General features: G+C 48.7%; 1 protein-coding gene across 22 annotated transcripts in view; it reads right to left on the bottom strand.

The window, feature by feature from the left end:
• KALRN (kalirin RhoGEF kinase) overlaps positions 1-23,311 on the bottom strand; it is a 646,808-nt gene that overhangs the window by 59,806 nt on the left and 563,691 nt on the right. For 13 of the 22 annotated variants that reach the window (XM_059687615.1, XM_059687614.1, XM_059687613.1 and 10 more), the window contains 5 exons: positions 17,468-17,751; positions 16,161-16,265; positions 12,605-12,700; positions 3,389-3,519; positions 1,674-1,740 (listed from right to left, as the gene is read on the bottom strand). In XM_059687615.1, the coding sequence (XP_059543598.1) occupies positions 1,674-1,740; positions 3,389-3,519; positions 12,605-12,700; positions 16,161-16,265; positions 17,468-17,751 (683 nt within the window). The remainder of the gene's footprint in view (positions 1-1,673; positions 1,741-3,388; positions 3,520-12,604; positions 12,701-16,160; positions 16,266-17,467; positions 17,752-23,311) is intronic. The other 9 variants (XM_059687632.1, XM_059687612.1, XM_059687627.1 and 6 more) reach the window with 3 other exon arrangements.

The raw sequence follows: 23,311 nt of genomic DNA on the forward strand, positions 1-23,311 counted from the left end.
TGAGACACAAAACTTCTATGAATTTCTAAGAAAGCAGAATAAAGAAGAAGTCGCCTGCCCCTCTTTCTTCTCCCAATCTGAGGTCTATGTCTTTAAAGGCTCAGAACTAGACACATCTGGCCTAGAAATAAGTCTCACTGTGTTAATACTTAAGAGTCTATAAAAGGCTATCTATACTAATAAAGAGTAATATTCTAATTAGACTGGGTCAACCGGACATCTTCCAGATGTCTGACTTCCTTCAGGACAGTTAGGGGGTAACCAGACTGGCAGGAGGGTAGTTAGGGGGGACCAGACCAGCAGGGGGGTAGTTGGGGGGGGACCAGGCTGGCAAGGGGGCAGTTAGGGGGCGTCCAGGCTGGCAGCGGGATATTTGGGGGGGGGCAGGCCAGCAGGGGGGTAGTTAAGGGGTGACCAGGCCAGCAGGGGGGCAGTTAGGGGATGACCTGGCAGGCAGGGGACCAGTTAGGGGGTGGCCAGGCTGGCAGGGGGGCAGTTAGAGGATGACCAGGAAGGCAAGCAGAGATAGTTAAGGACAATCAGGCAGGCAGGCAGACAAGTGGTTAGGAGCCAGTGGTCCCAGATTTCGAGAGGGATGTCCAACTGCCGGTTTACCAAATTTCATGCACTGGGCCTCTAGTCATGTATAATCTCACTTTAGCTTTTAAGTCAGGTTTTGAGGTTGCATAGGCAGCATGTACCCCATCTGACAGATGAGAAGCTGAGACACTGGGGAGTCAGTGCTCTGTCTTACAGTTCCACCGCCGACATTTCACTGCCCTGCAGCTCAGCCTCCAGATTCCCGAGCCCCTCACTCCTGGGCTGACTGCAGGTTCAGGCTGCTGCCCCTCTGCCTGCCCCATCCTTCCTTGGAGAAGAGAGTAACTTCCCATAAGTCAGAATTCAGGTCCTTTGCACACCAGGCTAGTTTGTTTATCCAAGGTTCAGGATAAGCAAATACAAACTCTAAGTCAGCAGATCTCACAGGATGGGGACTTACAGGTCCAATGTGAGGCACCGGCAGGGGATGTAGATAGCAGACATTCAGTGTTTAGCATTCACATGATTTGTTTAAGATGTTTAGCCACAGGGCTCTAAGCCATCTAAATAATCCATGTACTTTCTTTGACTTTCTCATCCAAGTGTCTAAATCCCCCTAAGGTAAACCCCTATGGAGAAAGAGCTGTTTTATTTACTGCCAAGCTGACTCTGAACTGTGGACCTGCCAACCTTGCCTGATTGGTGGTTTTCCTTTGCCCATCTTCTTGGTAGTCATAACATTCTCCTTAAAATCTAAGAACACAGATAAGCCCCAAGGCATCACTAGGAGTGACCTGCTTAGTGCAGGTCACGGTGGCTCACGGCTCTGAAGAATAGATGTCCACGTGGTTGAACACCAGTGAAAAGCTCTGAGACAAAAAGTCACCTAAAACAAGGTGAGAGGCTCAGTTCTAACCAAGAGGCTGCAACATTTAGGGCCCTACCTCCCTCTAGATCTCTTACAATATTCAAGGGGAAAAGAAAAAAAAAAGCCTTACCTGCATATTCAAGTTCATCTATTATCATTTCTAGTTTCATTTCTGCAAATACCTGGAGAGAAAACACCTCAGCCCAGCGGGGCCCCAATATGCCCCCGGTTGGGTGAGCAGACCCACCCGTAGCCATCCACTCACCTCCACCACAACCCCCAGGTCCTTGACATAGTCCTTCTCCGTCTGTACCAGCTCATTCAGGACAAACCTGAGCAGGAGATGAAGAACAATAAGGTTCCTCTTAATGGTGAAGCAAGGAATCTTCACACTTAAGTCCACAGGGAAGTGACTCTGGTGCGTTGGTGGCAAGACCACCCCAAAGCCCACACTTGGGACCCTCAGGAAGGGGCTTATGGGTGCTCTCTCTCTATGAGAGGCCCGTGCTGGACTGCTGGGGACACTGAGGCCGAGAGGGCTTTCCCAGGTGGCACACAACAGTCAGACAAAGAACACCATGCACAACCCAGCATTCCTATTCCCATTCTTTGTGCTTCTGCCTCCCTCACGTGTAACTGAACAACCGTATAGACACAGGGCAGAAAGAATGACAACCACTTTGGCTTAATTGAGTTATAAAAGATTTGAGGCCAAGGGATCAATGTGAGACTTTTCAGCTCTGTTCTTTGCCTCACAAGAGGAGAAAGACATTTGTCTGATGACCACCCTTTTGAGGCCTTGGAGACACCGACAGCAAGTGAGGCTTCTGAGATACAGAAGCCACAGTTCTTCAAGTAGGTGTCCATGGTGACCGGCCTGCAAAATCCCCAGTCAAGGCCAGCAAGACTGAGTGCAGACTCTCCAGAATCACAACTTTGAATGCTCAACCTCCGGACCCACCAGCAGATGTAGGATTTAACAACTTCAAGGGCATTTGCTTTCTCGGTTTCTTTCTTGTTCATGATTTCTTCTTGGAGCATTTGCCAGTTGCATCACTGGGGTTTTCTCACGCTCAGAACAAGGTAGGGATTGTAAGCCCCACTGTATAAAGATGAGAAGGCTCAGGCAGTATTGCCCAAGAGGACAACGTGAGTAGCAGAGCACTTTCATGGTAGCTGCTGCCCGGGAAACTGCTCGGACTGGCTCTCAGGGGTCCCCAGGGCATCAACCCCAAACACTCCTCTCTGTCCAGACAATCAAGAGCTGGACTCAGACTCGGACGGCTGTGCCCTGGTGCAGGCCAGGTGCTGTGCGGCGTGCTGATGTCTGACACACATTATCTAAGCGTGAAAGAGGTTTGCCTGGAGCTACACAACTGCATTTTTGGCCCAAGCAGCAGAAGGGATAAAGTTCTGAGATGTCAAGAAGGGCCCCAGCACAAGGGTTGTAACCGTTCTGAACCCAGGAAGCAATTCATCTGAAATCCTTCATCTATGCGGCACAGAGAAGCCACCAAATTCCGGGTCTGGGGCCTCGGGCGACAGGAGGAAGCAGGGAACACATGCTTCTTTATCAGCACGCCCAGCGCGCCCACTGCTCCCTCTCTCTGAGACACAATCATGTGTTGTAGGCCACAGGAAGGAACCGGGAAGGCCAAATAAAAGCACTTAAATATATCTTTAGCTCAGCCCAAGTGACTGCTTGGAAGAAAGTGGTCATAGGAAGCCCACAGGCAAGTTAGAGTGGGAATTGGGCGCTAGAAGGGTCCCATGGAGATGAGGTCCAGCTCTGTCTCCAGGTGATATTTTTATCCTAAACTGTCCACTGAGACACTGAGGGCTGCCTCGGGAAGGGGGCTGGGCTGGGTGCTGCTAGTGCACCTGGCATCTCTTCCCTTGAAGGGATGCCAAACCACTGCGACCCTTGCCCATCGCCCACCGCACACTCGTGCACCAGGGTGGAATCGGGGGGCCACTTACATCCTGCCTCTCAGGGCCTTGGCTTTCTGTTCTTCTTCCAGGTTTCTCGTAGGTGTGGGCGGGGTCATCCCCTCATTCAGGCAGCCCGCTGGGTCCTTCAAGCTGCCCCGGTATGAGCCTCCTTCTAAGCTCTGGAAAGAGAAGATCGAACAGCCTTAGAGAAGCGCACACTGAAAGTCACCTGGAAGGCCCCGTGTTCCAGCCTGAGCCGAGGCTGTTCATCCTGGACCCAGTGAGGCCCCAGGAGACCAGAGACGCCCATCTTCCTGCAGCAGGGACCCCAGCGCAGCCCCTTCTCAGGCAGTCAGGGGGTGCTGCCCGCCTGTTTCCCAGACATGGGACATAATGAAATTGTCAAAGTGATCTGTCTCGGGTAAGGGCTCCAGAGGTAAAGCTAGTCATTGCAATTCTACACCAAACAAGCAGTTAGAAAAGAAAATCGGTTGTAGGAGCTTCAAGTGCAAATGAACGGGGAGGGCAGTAATAGGAAAACTAGTTGTTTAAAATCAAGTTTGTTTAATTAGTTACAATTGTTTTTGAAGCGGTAAAAAGATTTAGCCTTTTCTAAAAACACCTTTTCTAGGTTATTTACCCAGGGCTTTCTTTCAGCTATTAATCCCTTTCATTTCTTTTAATTAAGTTGCTACAGGAATGAGAGGCCTTTCAAGGGATTACTGTGGCACCCTAGAGAGAGCTAAGGGTAAAGGATTCCAATCCCAGATCTGCAGGTGCCTGGGCAACCTCAGGGAGAGAAGCTAAAATTACTCCACGCTTCGGTTTTCCTCAACTTGCAGACCAGCCCAGAACTCGCCTTTCTACAGGTTTCTGAGGAACAAAAGTGCCTGGGAAGAAAGACCACACGGGGACACGTAGCATTTCATTTTGCAAATTGGCAGAAGTAACGTGGAGGAATGATACGACGGGAGAAGTCAGGGTGGGCAACCGTCAAACAAGGATGGGAGATGAGTCCCAATTCCCCACAGGCCCGTCCCCAGCACCACTGCGGCGGGAAGGAAAGGCTCACCGTCAGCAGGCTGAAGACATCAGCCCTCAGGGGAAAGCCACAGAGATCAAAGAGTGTCCCTAAAGGTCGTAGGAACAGAAGACGTTGGCGTGGTCTTAACAGGCACTTGGACCATCTGTCAGGAACTCTCTCAGCGGCTGTGTCTCAACACAGACCAAAGCGAGGCAGAAACAGTCCAGGAAAATGAAACAAAAATGGAAGAGGTCCCCAGGGGCCACTGCGTGAGGACAGGTGGAGAATATAAGACCTGAAGCTGAAAAACTTGAAGTTGAGATGTTGACCTTCGTCCCCCCACTGGACCCCCAAATCCACAGAAAGCGCTGAGGGCCAAACTGGAATTTGTTACCAACATAGAAACTAGAATTACGAGGACAGGGTTTCTAAGCTAGAGAAAGAGAATTCCTTTTAACTTGACAGGAAGGTATTTTATAGAACAAGTAATCAGCCATGGGCACCGTTATCCAGAGAAGCAGCACAGGCTAAAAATATAAAAAGGTCAAGAAGAGTTTAGCTAAATTTATAGGTTCAGGATCTGTACCCAGTTATTAAGGAAATGAGTGTCTGGTGCTGAGGCTTAACAAGCCCCGGACAGGCAGGCTTTTCAATGACATGTGACAAGTCCACTGGTGCCATCACCAGAGACCAGCTCCCAGGGAGAGGGACCCAGCTGGTGATTGATCTGATTACATGCCTTTCCCTTCCCTTCCCCCTCCCCGTTGTCCTGTTACAGCCTTTGTTCTGCAGCCCGTCGGCCGGCAGCATGCTGGCTGCAAGGCCTGGGAAACAGGCTTATATCTCTGCCTACAAGGCTGTCCTGTGGAGCATCCAGCTTAACGTGGTCCACTCTAACTCTTACAGAATGAAGGACATCTGAGGAGTCCACAGTGTCACACAGAGAAATAGGTCCCATCGCCTCCTCCCTGACCTGCTACAGGAGCACGAAGCCCAGGTTATCTCTGGGATGGAGCGGAGAAGGCAGAAGCTGTGAGAGAGAAAGGAGAGGGAAGTAAAGGGTTTGGCTAAGCTGTATGCTGGGCAATCTGCCTCCAATAATGGCGCTGGCTATAAATACCTACACCGGCTCAACAGCGATTCCCCTGAGGACTTAGCTACCTGGAGTTGGGATACTGGGTCCCACTCCAGGGCCACTAGCGGTGACTTGCAGTTGTCTGTGCTGCTCCTGGGGGGACGCAGGCAGCTGGTTGATGAGTGGTGGGCTGTGCACCACCACAGGGAGGACTTCTGCCCCGCCAGGCTGAGGTCACAGCGGTCTCAGTAGACAAAGGAAAAGGTGTACAAAGGAGGGAGGGACAGAAGTTGCACAATGGGTGCTCCTATAGTTGGTCCAAGGACAGGGAACAGAAATGCAAATAGAAGTTTTAAAAGTAGATTAAGTGTGGAGGAAGGCTACCCCATGTTAAAAATGAACACATTTCCTGTCTGCTGGATCTTGGATCACATACCCACAAAACGCCCTTCCTCTGGGCTCCTATAACCACCCTTTACACACCCCGCACAGCATTCAGGGCACAGTGTTGTAACTGATCATTTATTTGTACTTCAGCAAATATGTACCTACACGCTGACTATTTGCAAAGTCCTGGAGAAACACAGATGAGTAAGATATGGTTCCCTGCCCTCCATAGTCTAAGGCACAGGGGTGGTCTTCCAGAAGAGGTACCATGGAGGATGAAAAGAGGCACAGGCAGCTCTATGGTGGGGTGGAGGAGAAAGGGAAAGGCTTCATGGAAGAGGCACCGTGGACTGAGTATTGAGGAAGATATACCAATGGGAGGCCATTCCAGACAGTACTGTGAGAATAGGATCAACTCCCCCGGGCAGGCTGGGAAGCTGCGAGATGCAGGGTGTGAAGTTGAGGCTGGGGCGGGGGTGAGTGGGCACTAGGGAAAGACGAGGTGAGGGGTGAAATAGAAAACCCAGGAGAAGTATTCGGGGGTCCAATCCCAGGGAGCCTCATATGGAGCATTAGGAAGTAGAGACTTTACCTTCTAACACCAATGATAGGGGGATTTTGAGCAGGGAAGTCACATCATTGAATTTAAGTTTTAGAAAGATCGGTCTTAATGTTCCTTTTCATGACTTGGGGAAATCTCACTGATAAGATACTAAAGGAAAACAGGCCTTAGATTTTATATACTCTATGACTGCATTATCTAAAAGAGAGTCTAGAAGGTTCAATACTATGTCTAGATCAAGCATGTCAAACTCTCGGCCGGCGGGCCACATGCCTTGTTTATTTAAAGGAGACATGTGGCCCTCTGGCCGTGAGTTTGACATGCTTGGTAGATGATGCTATTATGAATGATGCTCTAATTTGTTTGTACTCTTGTCGTTTTTCCATTTTTTTTTCTTGAATGAGCATATGTTACTTTTATTCGTAAGAAAGAACCATTAAAAAGTTTTTTTAAAGGAAAAAGAAAAGAAAGATTCCTCTGTCGGCCACATAAAGAGAGAAGTTGAGAGGAAACGGTTGCACCAGCCCAGACAGGAGGGGATGCTGAGCATTAACCCTAGACTGAAGGTTCTGTGCTTGATCTCAGAGCCGGCACATAGTAGGACCCCAGAATTTACTGAATTTGCTATGGAACTCTTCAGGAGAGGTCAAAGCTCATCTGATGAAACCACAGGTAAGGTGTTGGTCCAGCACCACCTACCACACCAACCTCTTAGCTGCCCCGCCTTTTTATAAAAATGTGTATACTCTCCTCTGGACAAAGGTATCAGATCTCAGTCATTCCCAGGCAAGTTGGGGTGGGGGAAGGAGAAAAACTGAAGTCCGGCCTTCTCAGGAAAATGACATTTCAGGTCTGGGACTTTGGGTTAAAAATTTTCCGGTAGAAATTTAAACTTTTCTATCTCAACAAGCTCAACAATCTTTTCCAGAGAGGGCTATCAGAGGAAGCCAGTTCCTGAGGACACGCACCTTCACAGTGGATATCATGGGGCCATTACTCCTCCTTTTCTGGACTCTGAACTTCTGCTGTTCAACCTTGCAGCTGACACAGCAGGCCAGGTCATCTGAAGGAGAGCAGGCACACCCACGAGTGCAACCTGGCCCTGCCCATGCTTCGTGCCCACCACAGCTGACCAAGGCTGACCTAGCGGGAGTCCCAGAGGGCGGGCAGGTGGACACAGTCCCAGGGAGCCAGGCTCAGGCAGACTGAACAAGAGCTCAGTCCTGGCTGCTCCTTCCCTCAGCCAAGGGTCCACAGGGAACGACTGTGCTGTGCTGCTGACGGCAGGGGCTCAGCGAGGAGGCTTTCTTTAGGCTCAGCCCTTCCTCTCCAGCAGGTGGGGGCATCTCGGGGCAGTTTAGAGACACACATGGGCAGGAAGCCCTGCTGCTCAAAGCTTGAGGAATAAAACCAAATCATACAGATTGTTAAGCTATTACACCCAGCAACAGTCACCCAACCACCAATGTCCTGGCTGACAAATATTGTGTCCCTGTGCCCAGGGTGTGGCCACAGAGGATCAAATAGGCCCAGATTTCCTTGCCCTGCCCTTCCCAGCACCGATGAGTTGGCTAAGAGCTAAGGTTTGAGGGATGCTTATCTATCAGTTTACAAAGCACGTTCACACCTTACTCAATCCTCATTATGACACTTTGGAGATTAGTTTCCGGTGCACGGAACCAGCACTGTTGATAAATGAGATAAAACCAAAGCCCAGGTGGCCTCAGTAACTTGCTCAGGGCTACACAATAAGTAGCACAGGCAGGACTAACACACGGCCTTCTGATTCCTTCTGTACCTGACACCAGCACCAGCCCACATGTCTAGAAAAGGCTTTATTAAAAACCACATAGGGAAAGCAGGGGGAGCCCTTCGTCCTGCCTCAGAATTAATGACAACACCTTAAAGCAACACCTAGGGGAAAGTACGTTAGCTCTGTTTGGGGAAGTGGGTGGGCATCCTCTCTTGGTAAACAAAAGCACTGGGTAAAGAGCAAGGCTGGCAGGAGAGAACTCAGAAGTGCCCATTAATGTCCGGAGACTCGCCACTGGGGGCGTTGGGGGCTTTATCTGCGCGCAGGTGAGCGAGCGCCGGCCCTCATCCCCAGGCAGCAGCTCTCGACAGCAGAGATCACAATCCAGAGGAAGCCCTGGGCCACGACCACACAGGGAGCCAGGCCTCTTCCGGGCCTGAAACTCAGACACGGGGATCTCAGCGTGGCTCCGGGGAGAGCTGGGGGGCCAAGTGAATTCTCAGAGCAGAATCGGGTGCCATCTCTCAAGCAGCGAAAACAGAACTCAAGCCTGAGACAAAGTCCACATATACTACATGTTCCCGTAAAATTCCCAGGCTCTGCGTTGAAAAGCACCTGACCAGTTCTTCTCATGTTGAACGAAGATAACCTCCACCCACAGGTCTGGGACCGCCCTCTGCAGCGAAGAAGCACTGAAAGAAACCCTCCTTCCCAGGGCAGTGCTCAATTATTAGATCACCGCTCTTGTGTCTTCTCTCTCCTAACGTCTCCCCATACCTACACTCAGTTTCTTCAGCTTTCCCTCAAATGACATGGACCGCACGGGACTGGTTACCTCCTCGGGGGTGACTTCCATCGAGTTCAAGAATATTTTGAAACACCAGGTTCAGAAGCCGATGCATGACTCACACACAACTCAGGACAGGCGTGCCCGAGGGCGCTGAGTGCCATGGGGCTGCTACTCCCCTTAATCTGTGCACTGTACCTTCCTTACCCAGCCCGGGGCCACACTGTTGTACTTACAGTCAAATAAAAAGTTCAACATTTTTACAGGCTCCACGTCTTACCCTCTTCTAAGCTAAAGAGCGGGAATACAAGTCCTGAAGATGGAAATGTGGCCGAGGAAACCACCGCCCGCTGTTGGCTCCATTGCTACCCCATGGCGGGTATGTGTGGGGATGGGAAGAGGGAGGAAGTAGAGGAGAGGGCGAAGAATTGAATTTTGGTGAGAAGATTCTGAGAAACCAAACCACTGTTCCCTCCTCCCTTTCCCTGACATGAGCTTGGTTTTGTATGTTCAGCCAAAGGAATCTCTGTAATTTTGGGCTCATGGCAGGTCGGCAAGAGGTAATTATTGGTGGAAGTTAAAGCCCTTATTATGGGAAACTCACCACAGAAAGGCCATTCATGCAAAGATATGGTGAGAGACTGCTTTAGGTCAACTCCACCACCAGCCTCCATGCCCTTTCCTTTGGGAAGTTTGCTCTTTTGGGACTTTACAATGTCTGGACTCACATATTTAACACCAAACCCACTGCTCACACTAACTAGAGGTGAACAGAGGCTCCTAATAGTGCTAAGGTGAGTTGCAGCAGTAGGGAAAAGGTCATCCAAAATATGAAAAAATACAGACTTTTAAAAACAAGTGTTTGCTGATGTAAGTGTAAAAAGCTCCTGCACATTGATGGAGGAGAGGATAATGTCCTCAATGACAAATCACCTACCTGGAGGGGTAGGATGCAAATGAAAAGATTCAGTGATTTTAACACATAGCACAGCAGGACCTTCTAAGGCAGCGGTTCTCAACCTGTGGGGTCGCGACCCCTTTGGGGTTGAACGACCCTTTCACAGGGGTTGCCTAAGACCATCGGAAAGCACATATATAATTACATATTGTTTTTGTGATTCATCACTATGCTTTAATTATGTTCAATTTGTAACAATGAAAATACACCCTGCATATCAGATATTTACATGACGATTCATAACAGTAGCAAAATTACAGTTATGAAGTGGCAATGAAAATAATTTTATGGTTGGGGGTCACCACAACATGAGGAACTGAATTAAAGCGTCGCGGCACTAGGAAGGTTGAGAACCACTGTTCTAAGGGCTGTCCTGAGCTGGTCCAGGAAGCCCTTGAGGAGAGATGAGGTTTGAGGGGGCCTTGAAGGACCATTATGCTTTAGACAAGCACGAGAGGGAGAACATTCCAGAGAAGTGGAGTGGTATGCACAGCAACTTGGAGGGAGGAAAGCCGAATGTGTGCTTGGGGATAGTGAAGAAGACAAATCAGAGTTCATCGGCCTGAAAAACAAGTGGGTGCTGGAAAGACAGGTTGGAGAGGAGGCTACAGAACATGAGGATTCTGGGTAAGTATCTACGAGCCAGGGATTTCCAAACTTTGATTCTATTCCTCTAACAGTGAGCATAATTTTGGTTATGCATTACCAAAGCATGTAACTTATTTATAAATTACATACCATCATGTACAGATTAAAACAGACACAAAACCATTGTAAAATAATGAGGTGAAGAGATGCTAATATTTTCTTCCTGCATCTTGTGTATCTGAAGGCACAGGCATTGCAAATAGCTACCTGTATAGGTGAGAGGGAAACTGTGAGCCTTCATCGAGGAGGGAGGCAATAAACAGCCTATGGGAGACCCAACAGGAGAGTGAGGCCAGGGGGGCAGATGGTGGGGTGGGGGGAGATCAAGCAATGGATACTGCAATAGTCCAGGCATGAGGTCAGGGCCCAGGCTCAGTTGGTGAAAGAGAAAATGCAAAAAGAAAAAAAGAGATGATTTTGTTAATCCTCACTGAAGGATATTTTTTCCCATTGATTTTTAAAAGAGAGTAGAAAGGAGGGGGGAGACACAGAGAGAGAAACTTCGATGTGAGAGAGACACATTGATTGGTTGCCTCCCACACGCGCCCTGACTGGGGTTGGGGATCGAGCCTACAACTGAGGTACATGCCTCTTGACCAGATTCAAACCCGAGACCCTTCAGTCTGTGGCCCAGCACTCAAACCACCGAGCCAAACCAGCTAGGGCAAAAGGGTGAACTTTAAGGGGAAAAATGAAACGGTGTTTAGAGAATGAAAAGGGTGTATGGGTGAGTGTAGCGGGGAAAGGAGAGCAGTGAGGAGTAGTCAGCGAGGTGAGCTTTGACAAATCAGTGCAGGCGCCAGGAGTACCCAGCTCACCAGCGGGACGCTGAGAGATGGCAGGGAAGTGAACAACCGTCCAGAGTCTGCACTAGTTACTGAAAACACCAGCTAAGCTTTGTTTTGTTTTTTAATTAGGAAGGAAAGTTAGAAGGAAAAGAAGACATTCACGTGTATTAAATTTCATTGGTACAGAGCTGGGGTATTTAACAAGGGAGTTCCTGTAATTAAAATGATTATTGGGCGGGCAGCTTTCCCTAGAGAGCATCCATCATTTTCCTCTCATTCCTGGGCCTATGGAGATGGGTTTCAATGGCGCTTATTAATGGCACTGCCCAGCAGAAGTCTGGCAGGAGCACGGGCATTTATCCTAATGCGAGTTGCAATAAAAACCAAGTGAGTGACATACATGGGAGCAAAGGAAAGGAAAACGCTTCAGACTGCCATGCTGCCCGCCACACCTCAGCGTGAAGCCATGGAGGCTCTACCCAGAAGGAGCGCTTTCACCAGCATTGATGCCGCATCCCTGAACCAGCTCAGGCTCAGAGCGGGATGGGCACCAGCGCTCTTAACTGCCCGTGGCGAGGTATCCACATACTTGTGCCCATTCTCCTTCATAGTCAGCAGTCTACTTACGTAAGATTTAGCCAGCTAGAAGGCTATCCTCGGTCCCCAAATAAAATTCCTCAGTGCTTTCCCAGGTCAATCCATGCTCTGTGTCTCGACAGCAAAGTGAGCTTCTGGGCTAACCAGACACACATCAGTCACTGTCCAAATGTCACTTCCCTGGGGGCTATTTTGTCTAGAGTATTTTTCACCTTCCATCAAGATCACAACCCCGAAGAGCCTGCTAATTGCCGGTGCCCACTCCCAAACAAAGTCCAAAAGGACTCTGGGGCCCTAGCTGGTTTGGCTCAGTGTATAAAGCGTCAGCCTGCGGACTGAAGGGTTTGATTCTGGTCAAGGGCTCGTGCCCAGGTTGGGAGCTTCATCCCTACTAGGGGGCTTGCAGAAGGCAGGTGACGGATGATTCTCTCTCATCATTGATGTTTTTATCTCTCTCCCTTCCTCTCTGAAATTAATAAAAAAATGAATTAAAAAAAAACACATACAAAAAACAAAAGGGCTCTGGGGGCACAGCTTTTTTAGTAGAAAGCACCATTAGCTGGAAACAGTGCTGTAGGAGGGATGAGGGTGTGTGCAAAGGAGAGCATGGCCGACAGATGCCAGGCCCCGGGGAGCCACATGGAGGTAAGATACAGGCAGACGTGCCTCCAGGACCCCCACTTACCAGCTTGCTTTTGACCAACTGTTCTATTGCACTGACAAGGTCTGCAGCAGTAGGAACTTCGGCGGAAGCCTGCCGGGCTGCTAGCAAAGAGGAGGACTGCAAGACATTGAGCAGCAAAGGAAAAGCAGATTAGCAAGGAATGAGGAATAGCAATTAGAAAGCAAAACAGCAAGTCAAAGCTCAAGGCAGGCAAGGCAAGCAAAGCTCTATGTATCGAGGGAAGAGATGACAGAGGGAGATAGTGGGTGTGGGTGTGGGACAGGCCTGCCAGACCCCTTGTCAGGAAATCTGGCCAGAAGGAAGCAGGGATGGGACTAGGCTCTCCTTAGGCAGGCCACCAAAGGAGCTGAGGGGTGAGGTCATTGTGTTCCCTGAGAGGCCAATAGGTAAGGGCTGCACCCACTGATAGCAGTGAGGTGGTGGGCGTGGGGGGAAGGGGCCAGACAAGACTTTGGTCATTACAGTGCTGCTCATTGCTGTTCCAGGGTATGAAAGGAGTAAAAACACCTAGCCTCCGTGTGTCCAAAGAAGAGAAATTGTCCTTGCTTTACTCAGATCTTAAATATAATCTTCACCTGGTGTCAAGCAAAAATGCTGGGGGCAGGGCACTTAGAGACCAGAAAGCTAGACCCCTCCCCCCCTCACACACACACACACACACACACACACAGTCACACACACAGTCACACACACATGCACCCTCACACACACTCCTCCACAAACACAGCTATTCCCGGTAAGGTCCCCACACTGGAACACTGGGAAGCAATAAAGGGCTTTAGCAGGACGTGTGTGTCTCCTGGAGCAATGAGGGACTCTCCCGATCACAGTGAAGGCAGGCTCAGCCATGGGCTGTCCCGCTGCCCCTCACCCCACAATAAGGATGGACCCAGGTGGCTGTTGGTCAATGGTTGGGGAACTCCTGCTCACTGAGGGGCGGTGGCATATTTTCTTCCTTCTACTTGAGAAGAAATTGGGGGAAATGATGAACCCTACATGAATGGGGAAGCTTTTCCCCCTGGCACATCGCAGCAGAGGGCAATGGTGTTCCCAGGGCCCGGGACGCACGCGCTTTCAGCCTTTGATACTAACGACCGACTGCCCTGACTGTGCTCTGGTTTCCAGCTTGTCCCTTACGTTTGGGGAAGAGTTTCAGAAAGGAAGCGTCTTGTTGTCTAATCTCAGAGCGAGTTTAGTCTCTACTTCTGAGACAGGGCAAAAAAAAAAAAAAAAAAAATCAGATAAATGTAATTAAGAGAGACATAAGGACACTCTTTTTTTCTCTCCTGGGGAATGCAGGAAAAAAGCGTAAGTCTGTCTGGAAGTCCAAGTTATCAACTTTGTGATCTAGTAATCCTACCCCCGGGAACTGTTTCCAAGGGCAGCAGTGTATGTACCAGGTGACCTGGGCAGTACTATCGGGAGTAGCCAAAGCTGGCAGCAACCTGGGATATCCTCAAACAGGCTGGTCAAGCTAATTCTGGCACATAAGTAACCTCATACTCCCTAGCTAGTGAAATTATAGTTACGGAGGTAAAGTTAATGAGGACATAGTAAATAAGACACACATGCAAATGAACAAATACTAGAGGGAAACATGCACAACATTACAATGGGTAGACTTTTAAAAATCCCTTTTACATGGCTGTAAAAATTATTTTTATAAACCCAACACCATTTGCTAGAAGTTCTGAGGATCCTCCAATTTTCCAGAAAACAAGGGTTCAGAAGTCAAACAAGCAGGACGGAGGAGGGTTAACTGGTCTACAAAGCGACTTGCCATCTCCCGGTTTCTGGCTGAGAAAAGTCTACATAGACATCTGGGAGTTAGTCCACATTTTCAGTTAAAAATTATCTAGAAACAACATAACATCCTTCCCCCCAAACAAACTGTTTCTGCTGTTTCTGGGGTTACTAGAGGGGGAGGGTTCATGACCTTTACTTATCTTCTGCAAGCTGGCACCTCGGCGCGGAGGGCTGTGTGGGAGATAATGCGACAGGAGCGTCCCACTGCCCACAGGCGCTATCACTGTTTATGGAACATGTTACAAGGGTAGGCCTCTGGGAACACAGCAGGCTGGTCTTCGTTCCCACCTCAAGGTGAAGCACAGGGATTCCAGGATGGGCACCATGCCAGGCTTCTTGCTCCTTGTTGCTCATAGTCAAGAGTCAGAGCTGGCCCTGGAGACCAGGGTCACCAACATCACCTTAGGAGGGGCCACACTGTGCTTCTCATGGTGAGTCACAGAGGGGGCAGCGACCACATCTTAGTCACCATCCTGTCCCTAGAATCAGTCCCTCTGGCACAGAGGAAGCCCTCAATTAGTGTCTGTGGGTAATGACCCAAATGTAGAGAAGAATTAAAACAAGAACTGGGCCGTCACCAGAAATGCTGAAGCATCTGCACAGTCCTTTTGGCACTGTATCCTAGGTGGTGCTGTATGCTGGGCCCACAACATCAGAGCGGGCTGCCCCACTGCAAGGCAGAACACTAGAGAGCACAGGGAGACCGGATAAAGGCTAAGCCACTGCCACCACCACTGCCATTGCTACTGCCACCACCATCGCCGCCACTACCACCGCCACGACCACCACCACCACCATCACTGCCACCACCACCACCACCACCAAGAACAACAACACCACTGCCACCACCACCACCGCCACCACCATCACCAACAACAACACCACTGCCACCACCACCACCGCCACCACCACCGCCACCACCACCATGACTACCACTGCCACAATCAGTATATGACATTCTGAAAAGCAAATGCAAAGTACAATAAAAAATGGAAACCACCACTTCAACTCCAGCGTCCAAAGGACAGCAACACTAAGGGAAAGTGTGGTTTGTAAGGACAGTGAGTGATGGAGCACGTGATTAAAGCAGCCTCTGGCCTCGGGTCAGAACCTGAACACACATCCCACCTCAGCTTCTGCTCCAGAACAACCGGAATGATCATCCTGCGATTAGAGGCCCACTCATCATACTTCCAACACCTGTGGGCCTCGGGGCATTTTGCAAAACAGAGAACTTGAGCAACCTGGCATGTTGGGTTTGCCCACCTCTGACAGCAACCTCCCTCAGCTCCATCCTCATGCTGTGTCTGCAGAATTTCAACAGCACTGGGTTTGCCCGGAAGTTCCCATTATTTAGGTGTTAGAGTTGGGGACAGGGGAAACAATCAACTGAAGCACGGGGTATACAGTCAGGCACAAGAAAACGATCATGGCCGGGACCACCTCAGATTCCTATTTGAGACTAACCGTGCCTTTTGGGATCGGCTGCTCCCAAAGACAAAGCCATGACCTTTCATCAGTGGGACACGATGCCAGCAGATCCCACTCTGCCCATTCCACACACACGGCCACACTGCCCAGAGCGAAGTCAGACTTCCAGGGTCTGTAGGGGGAGGACCCTACCAACTACCATGGATTCATGTGGTGCAGGAGATAACAAGGGAGAGAGTACTGCTGCCTACCACACACACACAATGAAAGCACATGCGTTACACATCCTCATTCAAGTGAGAGAGCAAAGAAGTCCTACCATCTCATCCTGCGCAGGGTCGTTGTCAAAGATCTTCATAGGCGGAGGGAGCGGGGTGTGGGATTCTTCATCTGGCTCATCTTCACCCCAACCTTTCTTGCTCTTCTAGAACAAAAGAGCAGCATTAGTCACTGTTCCATAGAGTTAAAGATGCCAATGGACTTGGCAATTTTTTTTAAAGCAACATATTAGATACCTCCTCTCTCAACCTACCCCTACATTTTTTTAGCCTCAGTGCCTTCCTCTGTAGAATAGGTATACTTCTTACCTCAAAGGACAGTAAGGACCAAATGAAGAAAACATACACACACACACACACACACACACACACACACGCATGCGCACGTGTCTGAGAAACATCTACCTTGTGGATTAGCCAGTGAAAGGGAAAGCTGAGTGTGGTCAGAGAGAGCTAACTTCCTGAGTTTTTGAAGGACTATTAAAACATAGTCTGAATATCACCAGGCTCCCCTTTTCACAGGAAGAAATGGCAGACAGCACAAAATTACCAAGAGCGTATGGTTACAGATCAGGAAGTACTTCTTAGTCACACTGGTGACTAGAGTAGGTTAGTTTGCCAGATAAAACAGCTATCCCATTCTACCAACCAAAACAGACCCACTACATCTTGATCACAGAATCTCAGCGTTGGGAGGAACTTCCAAGGGTCATCCAGTCTGACCTCTGGGTTAACACAGGCGTCTCTCTGCTACGTGAGATCACACAGTCTCCCAGACCCTTGCAGTATGGTGGCCATTCATTTCATGGAGGCTCATTCCCTCACTAGCTGACCCACTATAAAGTCCCTCTTGGAGTTGAAACCTTGCCTGTGATAATGTTCACCGTTTGTCAATCATAATTCTCCCCCTGGAGCAAGCTGGACTTGTCTGTTCCCTTTCCTATGTGGCAGTGCTCAAGACACTTGTAAAGAGAGACCATCTCCCAGCAGTCTTCTGTTTTCCAAGTGAAATGGCCTCTGTTCTTTTATTCCTATTCTAAACAGGCCGAGCAGGTTCTGATGGAGTCCCAGGCAGTGGCAGGGGCCTAGGTGACTACCTGGCTCCCCTTGGAGCCAAATCTAGCAAAAATGGTGTCTGTGTGTGGATGTGCTAGGTGCTGCCCAGGCTCTGAACTGGCCACAGATCAAACTGGCCAGGTCTTGAGAACTCAGAGAAGTCGGGTCACTTAGGCTCAAGAAGACACTACTGGGGACTAGACCGTCCAGCTTGCTACACCCCGGGGAAGATGGTGCCGGGGCTGCAGGAAGGATGAGTGCCAAAGCCCTTCCGAGGGCCGTAGGTAGGTACCTCATCAGCACTGTCTCCCTGAGGCGTCGTCTCATCCCCGGGCTTGGGAGAGCCCAGGTCGAAGCTCTTGCGGCCATCGCGCACTTTCTTCTGCTTCTTGATGTTTCCGTCTGCCTTCCCGCTGTTGAGCCTGCGCACCGGACTGGTCAGCCACTTCTTAAGGGTGTTGGTGGAGCGCTTGGGGCCGGGGGAGCTGTGGATGGAGTTCAGGGAGGGCTGGCTCTGCAGGTTGGCCACTGACTCGGACTTGCCTCCGTTTTCACTTGAGGAATGAGAGTATGTATCTGAGGAAAAAACAGACGGAGCGGGGTCAGGGGCAGCGAAGGCACCTGCCAGCCCGGGCATGAGGCAGCTCTGTCCTCAGGAAGCGAGGATACGAGGCAGAGCGTCAAGGCCATATGCAGGCCCCGATCAAGGGAACTCTCTCTGGAGCAGCAGGACTTGCCGGGACTCGCTCAGTTTTTTCTGTGCAAGGCACCACTCCAGGAACCGTGGAAACAGGAGAGGACAGAAGACAAAGACGCCTGCCATCATGGAAAAAGCCAAGGTCCTAAGGAGAATTACCGACCAATAGCAATGTCATGGAGCACCCATTAGTGTATTCTAAAGATATGCAAGTCATAGAGTTTATTTTCAGAGGCCCTTTATCTAGCTACACACACACACACACACACACACACACACACACACACACACACGGAGAGAAAGAGAGAGAAGCAGAGAGTGAAAGAGCAAGACAGAGCACATGAGGTAAAGGTAATTCACATAGCAGGATGTGATTAATTGTATGGACTCTGGACGACAAGGCAGCAGAATTCAGAGGCGGGTCAGATCAGTGCTGGAGGGGCTGGTCTGCCAAGGTTTGGAGGAAGAGAAGTGTGTGACTAGAAGAGAAGGGAGAAGGAATTCCAAAAGGGGAGAGGGTGGGGACAAAAGCTCATAGGCAGGAAAAAGGAAAAATGGAGTTACCACAGCCCTCGTAGATCTTTTGAATGAAATAAAGATTAATGAAGAAGGAGAAACTGGACAGAAAGATTACTAAGAACATTTAATAATGAACTAGGAGTATGAAGTTTACTGTAAGACTTCACTGTAATGACAGGATAGAAAGGGGTGTTTGGTTTTGTTTGTTAGTTAATTAACCTGGTAACTATATATGGCATAGCCCTGGGAAGGGGGTTAGAATCCAGAGGCCACACCAGGCTGTGCACAGGGACTGCAATGGAATGAATGGGAGGCACGTCAAAGCAAGAAGTGATGCCATTCGTATCTGGACGACCATTGAAGGTGAGTTGTCGCTCTGTAGGCTGTTTCTTTCTCATTCCCAGAGTGGTCTTGGGAGGATACCTGCTTTACCTTGAACCCTGATGCCCCCATCACTCCAGGGCCGGGGTGCATACTGATATCTGAACCAAACTCATGACTCTGTATTTAAACAGATTACTGGAGTGGCTCCTAGTTATCTCAAAGATGGAATTTCCTTTCCCTCTAATGCCTTCATCCTGGACCTAGACTAGAAGTCTAATCTAGCCTTGGAGCCCTCAGGCGAGACCCAGAAGAAATAAAATCCCCAGAGAAGGTGAGTGAGTGCTTTTGCCCATGGAGAGCTGGCTCAATGTCTACAACTACCTGATCTCGGGGGCACCAAGCGTGGCCCTGCAGGACTTTCTCAGCTATTGCTAGAGTTTTGTACAACGTTTAGAAAATAACAGCATAACAGTTGCATCAGGAAGCACATAGAAAATTGAGTTCCTTTCTTAGATATTGCTAGGGTTTTATACATAGTTTAGAAAATAGCAGAATAGTTGCGTCAAGCAGCACACAGAAAATTGAGTTCCTAAAGTCCTTTGGTATGGAGGATAACTCACAGGGTCTCTCTGCTAAGGGAACATTTGGGGCTCGACTAACTTGGTCGGCATCGCTTTAAGGACAAAGTTGTAATCTTATCTCAGGGAATTCCTTGCTGGCTGTGGCCTCCAGTTATGTTGACATTACTTCTGAAGCGTTGGTATGGGTCTAACTCCTGTTCTCAGAAGCCTGGTGATAAACATCTCCCCAGCCCGGCAGAGGGACCAGCGCCTTTCTGTTTATCTTCTGCTGATAAGCTGCAGGAGGTTGTCATTCGCCAGGCCCCTGTGATACCACAGGGCTCCATTAAACCCAAGCCCTTGAAACCTAGATTTATCAGCACATACTCAGTCAGCAGAACTGGAGGCCCAGCCGCATCAGCCCATCAGCTGTGCCTTGTGTCACTAAGCAAGGCAGATGACTGTCCACGTTTTCTGCTCCACAGCAAATTGCAACCCGGCTCTGAGAGGCACTAAAGCTAAACCTGACTGATCATTCTCTCCCCATTGTCATCTGGTTCTGCTTTGGAGAGTCCTGGTAAAATTGATGGCAAGAGTATACATTACAAAACACACATTAAAAACCAAGAGTATTCTCAATTTTGTTTTTCCTGTGTAAACAATTAGTGTAATTCAACCACAGTCCACAGAGAAGAGAATTCAAGAGTTGGAAGCAATGTATGATTCATCATCTAGTTAGAACTGATATAGAACCATTTCTAAATCACTTTATCTTGTTTTTATTTTTCAATTCTGAGGTATAATTGATTTATAGTTCTTTTATATTTATAATGGTTTCAGTTTGTTGTTGTTTTTTTTAAATTTCCTCTCTTGATTTCAGAGAGGAAAGGAAGAGGGAGAGACAGAAACATCAGTGATGAGAGAGAATCATTGATCGGCTGCCTCCTGCACACCCCCACTGGGGAACAAGCCTGCAACCCGGGCATGTGCCCTTGAGAACCAAACCCGTCACCCTTCAGTCCACAGGCCGATGCTCTAGCCACTGAGCCAAACCAGCTAGGGCATTGTTTTAGTTTTGAGACATGTAACATTGTATTAGTCCAAGGTGCACAGCATGATTTGATATATAGTAGTGTGTGTGTGTGTGTGTGTGTGTGTATATACACACACACACACACACACACACACGTATATATATGGAATGATTACCACACTAAGTTTAGTTAGCATCCATCATCTCACATAGTTACAATTTTTTTTCTTATGATGAGAACATTTACTAAATCACTGCAAATGCATGGTTATAAAGGAATGCAGCATCATTTCATTTATTACTACTTCAAAGGCCAATTGGCATGTTATGCTCCTCTCATCATTGGAAGATGGCTGCAATGAATTGTTTGAGGATTTATTCTAGTACCTTCCCAGGCACAACAGTGATGGCACTGATTTGTAACATCTTCAATGATAATATTGTTAATCTCATAGAATCCTTCCAAGCTGAGGTAGGCGCTATTTTTTTTCTTGTCTTAAGAAATAGAAAAACAGAATATTTTAGGAAACCAAGGCTCATAGTTAGTAAGCGGCCAGATCTGACTCCACCGCACAAATATCGAATCTTATTCCTACATCTGTGTTCACTCCAGGTACTCCCTTAGTTTATATAATTATTGTCAAAAGGAGCATAAAGTCACCAGTCCTTGTAATATTTCAAATACACATTTATATATCATTTCTATAAGTTATAAAATTTCAATACTGAAAGCAGTCTGAGTAGCACGAATCTTTCAGAGCAAACAATGAAGGTTTTGACGTGGGAACCCACTGTCACAGCTGAGTTGTCACAAAGCTAGGATCAGAATCCAGCATCTCCGACTGCTCCTGGGCTCTGAAAGGATGCTTCCTCGTCAGCCCTGAGCTATAAAACTGTCCACTAGACTGATACCTGGTTTTAAGTCACTGGGAAGAAAAGGGGTGCCCAGACACTGCTCGTAATAAAGGCCCCCGGACGTTCTGGTATGCACCATTTGCTTTCTAAATTAGAAAAAAAAAATCATACTTTAAGGCTAATTGTACTATGAAATATTTTTAAATACAGAAAAATTTAACACCCATGTAGATATGATAAATGTAAATATTTTTGCTACATTGGCTTCAGTTTCCCAAAAATGAAATAAAACATCATATAGTTGAAGCCTTTTTATTACTTTTGCCTATTTGCAATCCTACTACCCACTTTCCCTTCCCAGAGTTTAATTCTTTTCTGAAGCATCTTTCCCAACCATGTTGCTAGCATTTATTGTGTATGTGAATATATTGTTATTTTGTGTTTTATATTTTATGTAATTATCAGAATGTAGGTATCATTTTGTAACTTGCTCTTTTATTCAAAATTTGATTTATCTGTGTTCATATATGTACATCTAGTTTATTTTAATCATTGAATACTCTTTCTTAGGACATATTGTGATGTTTCTAATACATTTTCATAACAGAAGACATTTAGGTTGCTACACAAGCATGTATGTGTATGTGTGTGTACACACAGGTGTATAGTGATTTTAAGCACTCCTATATAGGTCTCTTTGCATATGTCTGAGAATTCCTCTAGGACAAAGCTTCCCAAACTATCTGTGTTAAGAGACCCAGTTTTCTTATATCTAGTCTGTTTTGGGCCAATCCTATATAACAAAAGGCTAATATGCAAATTGACTAAACGGCAGAACAACCGGTCACTGTGATGTGCACTGATGTCCAGGGAGCAGACGCTCAACGCAGGAGCTGCTCCCTGGTGGTCAGTGCATTCCCACAGGGGGAGCGCTGCTCAGCCAGAAGCCAGGCTCATGGCTGGCAAGTGCAGCTGTAGTGGTGAGAGCCTCTCCTGCCTCTGTGGCAGCGCTAAGGATGTCCCCGTGGGGAGTGGGCCTAAGACATCAGTTGGGCATCCCCTGAGGGCTCCCGGACTGTGAGAGGGCACAAGCCAGGCTGAAGGACCCCCCCTCCCCAGTGCACAAATTTCATGCACTGGGCTTCTAGTACTTTTATAACATACAAAGTCAATTTCTTGGAAGTCAGAAATGCCAAATTATTATAAAAGCTTCTAAATACTCTCATTTCCTTTACTTATTTATCTCACTGTGCATTGGAAGCAAAGAGCTCACAAACCTTCACCATCTGCAGATCACACATTGAGTAGCACCACTCTCAACCCTACGGCATTTAAAGCATATATATCCAGGTGGAGCCTGGGTTTAGGGAATGCACATCACCAACTTCACTAGGTATCATCACATTGCTCTCCGAGTTACTCCATCAACTATGTGTAAAAGTTCTCGTCTTCCTGCCTTCTCCTCGATGTTTAATTATATGTATACTAGAGGCCCGGTGCACAAAAATTTGTGCACTCGGGGTTGGGAGAGGAGGTCCCTCAGCCTGGCCTGTGCCCTCTCACAGTCTGGGACCCATCAGGAGATAAGGACCTGCTGGTTTAGGCCTGCTCCCGGGTGGCAGAGGGCAGGCCTAATCCTAGGTGTAACCCCTGGTCGGGCTCAGAGCAGGGCCCATTGGGGAGTTGGGGCCCTGCCTCCTGTCATGCACAGAGCAGGGCGGATTGGGAGGTTGCCATGCCACCCTCAGTCATGCTCAGGGTAGGGCCGATTGGGGGGTTGGGGCACCACCCCCTGTCACACTCAAGGCAGGGTCCATAGGGAGGTTGCAGCGCCACTCCTGTCATGCACAGAGCAGGGCCGATCAGAGGGTTGGGGCTCCGCACCCTGTCACACTGATCCCGGTGCTGGGAAGCCTCGCTGCTCCGCTGATTCCAGGGCCAGGACGCCTCTCGGCTCCCCTGATCCCTGGCCCGGAGGCCTCTCGGCTCCGCTGATCACCGGGCCGGGAGGCCTCTTGGCTCCCCTGAACTCGGGGCCGGAGGCCTCTCAGCTCCTCTGATCACCAGGGCGGGAGGCCTCTCTGCTCCGCTGATCGCGGGGCCTCCGACTCCGCTGATCACGGGGCTGGGAGGCCTCTGGACTCCGCT

Source organism: Myotis daubentonii, chromosome 3 (assembly GCF_963259705.1).
Source record: "Myotis daubentonii chromosome 3, mMyoDau2.1, whole genome shotgun sequence".
Taxonomy (NCBI): domain Eukaryota; kingdom Metazoa; phylum Chordata; class Mammalia; order Chiroptera; family Vespertilionidae; genus Myotis; species Myotis daubentonii.